Consider the following 6,249-nt stretch of genomic DNA (forward strand, 5'->3'; position numbering starts at 1 on the left):
ACGAAAAAAAAAAAAAGTAAGACATCGATTGCAACGCGCACCCATTTTTCTCGTTGGCCCGCACGATCACACTACTCGGGAAAACGACTCTTTTCATGAGCGTCTTCCGTTTAAATATGAGGTGCGGGCAAAGCATGTGCCTATGTGACGTGCAACGGAGTATTGCCGTCTTTCTTGTTTTTTGCCGTGGCGCGATGTCAGCATGCCAACTTGCTTCGCCCCCTTCTTCTCGACGGTTGTGGTGCCAGGCATGTCGAAGTAAAGAGGTGTCTGATCGGCATTCCCGATTTGCCCAAGCAGGTAGCCGTTGTTGTGCCGCAAGTTTAGGACAAACCTCTGAAAACTGTGAAGCTTTTCTTCGTACTCCTCCGGCAAGTTTTGGCCCATGCCCGTTCGATTTCGGAGGGAAAAGCCTTTCCTCTTCATAAAGTTAGTTAGCCAGCACCTGCTCGCTTTGAACTTGCTCCGCGTTAGCCCTTTTTTATAAGCTAACTGCATAGCCCGCACTTAGAGCAGTTCTGCCGTCACGGGCCACTGTGCCGCTCGCTGCTCAAGCACATACTCGGTGAACAGCTCTTCAATTTGCGGCAACCGACCCTGCTGTGGTCCACAGAAGCCTTTGCGTGAATCTTTGCTGTCGACAATATTCTACTTTTGTTTCTGCCTGTCCCACACGCACGTTTCGGGAACTCCGAACGACCGCGATGCGGCCTGATTTCCGTCTGTTTCGGCACACGCGATGACTTTTCTTTTAAAAGCCGCATTGTGGCGCACTCGTCGAGTTTTTAGAGTCGGCCCTTCCATGCCGTCGATGCTAATGCACTTCAAGATGACGAACTCTTCAGCACACGTACGAAGTGCCGCACATGGGAAACTCATAGGCAGCAATGGCGGACGCGCCATGCCAAAGCACGTAGGGGCGGCCATTTTGGAAATGCCGATGGCAATAGAATGACCGTATTAATTTTTCTTTTGCACTCGATTTTAACGCCCATGCGATTTATGAATCGCTTAACCGAAAAAAAGGTGCGTGTTAGATTCGAGTAATTACGGTAACCCTTGACCTCTCAATTGACCTCTCGATCAGCGACTACAGAAGTCGGGTGTTCTAACCGACTGCGCCATCGATGCTCAAGCATGAGCCTTTACAAACACGCCTTGTATCTTTCATATCTTCTCTCTTTCCTGGTGATTTTGTTGGCATGGGTCGGTGTCACCATCTTGGAGAGGTGAAGTGAAAGCAGTGCATCATGACACGAATGAGCACCAAACAAATGTGCTTCTGTACTCTCGGTGCAGCTACAGTGCCTGGAATTTACCATAGAGTAGTAGAGGTTGGCTCACCTATTTCCACTGTGTTTCTTTTTAATACAGTTTGAACCAGTCCTTTGTCGCAGTGAGAGACTTGAGTGGGCAGCGGTCTGCCTTTGCGTGTTCACAGCTCGAGCTAAGAGCTTTGAACTCCCGCATTCCTGAAGCGCTTTGTGGTGGTGTGTGCACAAATGGAAGTGTAGTTTACTTAGTTGCTGGAGAGCTCACACCTTGCTGTTTCTCTCCTCAAGTGGTGACACTTTCCATGGGTGCATAAAGTGGAGTACTCTAGTGTTTATGATGTCTTTTTGATGCTATATCTGCGTGGGATTTCACGTACGCCGTATCCGGGTTATGTAACTTCAGTTACCACGAAGATTCAATCTTGAACATTCACGTTGGTCGTCAGGATGAAAATGTTTGACCAGGTGTCAATGTAGGTGCGTTTATATCAAATCACGCTGTAGCCGTCAAACACCAGCATTGTGCAAGCTCTTCTTTATCAATGTACAATGAACATCAAGCTACTTTTGTACCTTGGCACTTTGTTTAACTTCTGTGTAATACCCAATTCTATTACGGAGGGATCAACCATGTTTTTTTTTTTTTTTCATTTTGATGGGTACAATGAGCATAAAGTTGGTTGCTTGTTCTTGTTTTTAGGAAAGATGGATATGCGAGAATTCAAGATGCTGTTGGAGCTGACCACAGAAAATAAGGAAAACGAAGATATCTGTGCCTTGGGCTCTTTACTTCTTGACATTAAAGAAACATGTATTGCAGTAAAACAATTTGATATATCCACCAGTACTAAGACCACATGTTTTTTTGGACAGGTGGTGTTGTATATACACTGCAGAGATATGAGACAAGCACAGAAGTGACTAGCAGTAGTGGATGAGTGGTCAGCTTTGTGCATTCATCAACAAGTTTGCACTGCGCAAATTTTTTGATGTGGACAGATGAAAGGACATTAACACAGGTGCTGACTTCCAATGAAAAGCCAGCACCTGTGTTGTGTATTCATTTAAACATGCACTGTGCAAACGGGTCTTTATCAAATGGCCTACTAGTCCAAGCTACCATTCTATGGAGTTATGTATTGAAAAGAACGAGCTTCAACTATTTCTGCAATAAATTATGGGTTAGAAAAGGCTTTACAGAACAAGCTCTTAAAGGACCATTAAACAACCTCATGGTCCAAGATTTTTACTGGAGAAATGACTGTGCACATGTGCTGCCACAAGAACCTTGCGAATAAGTGCTGTTATAAGGAAGTTACAGGCTTTAGAATGACCTGCTTTGGCTGGTTTTGCTTTCTTGCACGACCTTCCCAGCAGAGAGTAGTAGGCATAGCCCTTCGTCACGACTACAGCCACTTTGTCAACGCAACATCATGTCAGGGATACGTCATCGTTGCGCCGCCATTAACCGAGCAAGGTGCACCATCACATGTCATAGCGGCGCGTGGAGGAAGCACGGTGCTAGAAGCAACCTTCATGGCCACCAACAGCACTGCTGAAATAATAATAACAATTGCATCTCAAAATCATATCAAAATCAAAATCGTCTCAAAACGTCTCAAAATCGCCGTATGAATATGAAAGACGCCTTATTAGAGGGCTCTGGAAATTTTAACCCCCTGGGGTTTTTTAATGTGCAGCTAAATGTAAGTTCACGGGCCTCAAGCATTTTCACCTTCATCTAAAATGCAGCATTACCATTGATCAAAGCATAAAAAGCCACTCCTTTGGCTGCAACTACAGTGAACAACTAAAGGTTGAGTGGAAAAAAAGCAGTGCGCAGGTGTTGCTTTTTATTGACACGAAAGGATGCACCTACCAAAAGAATACAAAGTTCACTGACATTATGGCACCTGCTGCGGGAGCCTTGTTCACAAAAATGGACATAAGAAAGGCACAGTGCCCCACTACAGTTTTTTTACTTTGGGACCCTTGTCTATATATTTGTTGATGTTGTAACTTTAATTTAAACAAACTGATAATGAAAATATGAAATGAAGTACGCCTAAGTATGTGATTTAAGCGGCGGAAGTACATCGTTGGAAGTGTCCCATCACTCCCGTTCAGCATACGTGCAATTGTCTGCATGTGCTGGTATTTCAAGTGCAGACATGATGCAAGCTTTTCTTTGGCCAGAACACGCACACTTGACCAGTCAGTTTGGTGGCCTGTAGAATCCACATGTTTAGCGAGGGCATATGAGGTCGCGTAGTTTCCCGGCGTTATATTTGTGTCTTGTTTAACAGCAACGAACATGAACTTTTTGTAGATGGTCGATTCTGGGTGATAATAAATGAGGTGGGGGGTGGTCAACTCTTTCCTTGAAATCAGTGGTCTCACCAATGCAATGGTTGTCACAATTGTGCCAGCCTGAAGTATAAAAAACAGTGGAGATTTTCATTTGGCAACTTGTCCTTCACATGTCTAAAGCGTGTTCTAGCTTTCATATTCGTACATCACACGAATATCTGCCTTTCCAACGATCACATAATTCACGTTGTTGAATTTGTGCATGTTTGTCATGACCATGATTTGACTCGGCTCGAAGGCCTTCTTGTTCGGCTAGGACAGCCATTAACAGAGGCTTGCCTGGCTATGTCATGCCTTTTATTATTATTATTATTATTATTACTACAATAGTTATAATTGGCAATGCAACGGCAGACGTCCTCAGCTGCATACTTGATGCTGGTAGCTCGCGTTTCAAGTGTAGAGTTGGGCAACTTCATCTAACTTTGTCATTTCAGTTTGTTGAGATGGTATTATTAAATCTGCGATTACTTTTTAGCCTTATATCTATAGAACAGTACACAAACAAAGGTAACCTGCCGTAACGTGTGATAAATTTATGGAATCGAGGGAGCTGTTGCGCCCTGACAGATTCCTTTTTTCCAGCAATGTTCAAACGTCATCGCTTTAAATGCTGCCCCTAGCTTTCATTGCATTGCACCTGAGGACTTTGTTGAACTCTTAAGCGTCAGAGCCCAGAGAAATAAAAAATCAACATGCATGTTTTTGTCGTGGAAAAGAAAATGAAAGAAAATTATGCAGTAAGGCTCCGTTCTTGCGACGTTGTTAGTTATTGTTCCATGCAAGGTGCACAGAGTATGCGAGTAGTAGTTTTTTTTTTTTCCTGAAAAGTGTATACTGGAGGTGTGCAATTTAGGTGGGATGCAAATCAATAGTAAATACAGCAATCCATGTTGCATCAGCTCCAATCCAATCCACATCCTAAATGCTTAAGGCAGTAAATACAGGTCAATCTAATCCAATCCACATTATAAGCAGCCTGGGCTGTAACCATTATAATGAACTAGAATATATTCTAGTGGCGGAACCGACCGGCTCCGGCGTCCTCATTTTACACAGATGCCACGAGATGGTGCCACTTCTACATTTTGTATCCTAGCAGCTTTGGCTGCATTGTAGAACCGCTGTGGACTCCTTTATACTTTCAGCTGCAGTTAATTTTAGCTCGTGTGTTTGCTTTCTGGCTCTTTCAAACATTAAACAGCCTACTTGCTTACTTTCTCACTCGGAGGTTTCATTTTTGCCAGATATACACATTTTTTCAGATTTACCGTACGTTCTCAGTATAGTATATCGCATATTATAAAAAAAAGGGCATATTTGTGATGACCAAACTAATTAAAAAGAATTGAAACAAGGCCTGTGCAAATGTCTTTTTTTTCCCAACAAAGTGGGAACAAGTGTGAATAGTAGCAGAATTTGACTTTAGGGAGAATGCAAGTGATAACCTGAAAGATATGTTAAGTTTTAAAATTTACTATGATTCAAGCAGTAAGCCTGTATAACAACCTTTTAAACTTAAAATGTGATGAATGGATGTGAGGGTAGTATGTTAATTTAAACCTTGAAGTAGGACCTCGGGCAATCGGTTTTCTCCTGATTAGGTGTTTTCATGGCTTAGTACTTCTTTACTTCTGTGAAACCACTTCCGCAGGTGGTTACATGCGGATTAATACATTGACAGGTGCTTTCACTGCTTAGCATCCCTCCACTGCAATGAAACCACCTTTGCAGGGTTTATATGCGGGCTAATATACACATTTGTTCACCTAGAACACTTCGAAATTTTCTATAATTTAAATTTGAGTCAAAGTGAATTCAAATACTGTAATATTGGTTCGAATACTTGCACAAGCTTAGTCAAGGCAGTTCTAGAGTTTAGAAGCTCTACATCCTGCATGCAGCCTGAAATTCCAGAAACCACCGTCAGTGTCACTGAATGACAATTTACTCGTCGATGAAAAATTCGTTAACAGGGCTTGTATCTAGCCGACGTTTCAAAAAGTGGACTTGTCTTCCTCAAGGCTTTGAACATAACAGTAAACGCATCTTGTTCTAGCCTTGAGGAAGATAAGTCCGCTTCTTGAAACGTCGGCTCGACACAACCCTTTTTATGGATTTTCCATTGCAAGCTTTCACCTTCCACCCATTTTTTCGATGTACTCATCGTTGTTTATATGCACCATGAGTAGACGACAGATTTGACACTAGTATGTCGCCAGTTGCATTTTTCCTGTGACGTCACACTTTCAACACATCACTGAAATGTCGCCTCCTCGATACTGAAAATGAAATCTGTTTTATGGTAGCGGTATCAAACATTTATCCAATGCATTCCCAAGCACTACAATGCTCTTCATGGTTTTTTTTCTAAACACCAGTACATTTATAAAAAGCAACAACCCAAAAATTTTTAGAATTCGTGCCAGCACTCCTTTAAACCTGCCGTTCTAAGTAATCAGTTTTTCTGGAACGTGGCATCAGTGCAATCAATTTCTACTAATTATTGCTGGAAAGTAATGGAGGAGGGGCAAATCAGCGACAGGAGAGTTATGCAGGGAGGGAGCCCTGATTTTGGCTGTGGTCATTTGTCTGCGTGAGAATG

General features: G+C 42.6%; 1 protein-coding gene across 2 annotated transcripts in view; it reads left to right on the plus strand.

The window, feature by feature from the left end:
- Window positions 1–2,311, plus strand: part of Dhod (dihydroorotate dehydrogenase 2) — a 34,483-nt gene extending 32,172 nt beyond the window's left edge. The window contains exon 7 of one of the 2 annotated variants that reach the window (XM_075892541.1): window positions 1,975–2,311. In XM_075892541.1, the coding sequence (XP_075748656.1) occupies window positions 1,975–2,195 (221 nt within the window). In that variant the 3' untranslated portion in view covers window positions 2,196–2,311. The remainder of the gene's footprint in view (window positions 1–1,974) is intronic. The other variant, XM_037422737.2, reaches the window with a different exon arrangement.
- The last annotated feature ends 3,938 nt before the right edge of the window (window positions 2,312–6,249 follow it).

The sequence above is a fragment of the Rhipicephalus microplus genome, chromosome 4 (assembly GCF_043290135.1).
Source record: "Rhipicephalus microplus isolate Deutch F79 chromosome 4, USDA_Rmic, whole genome shotgun sequence".
NCBI classification, from domain to species: domain Eukaryota; kingdom Metazoa; phylum Arthropoda; class Arachnida; order Ixodida; family Ixodidae; genus Rhipicephalus; species Rhipicephalus microplus.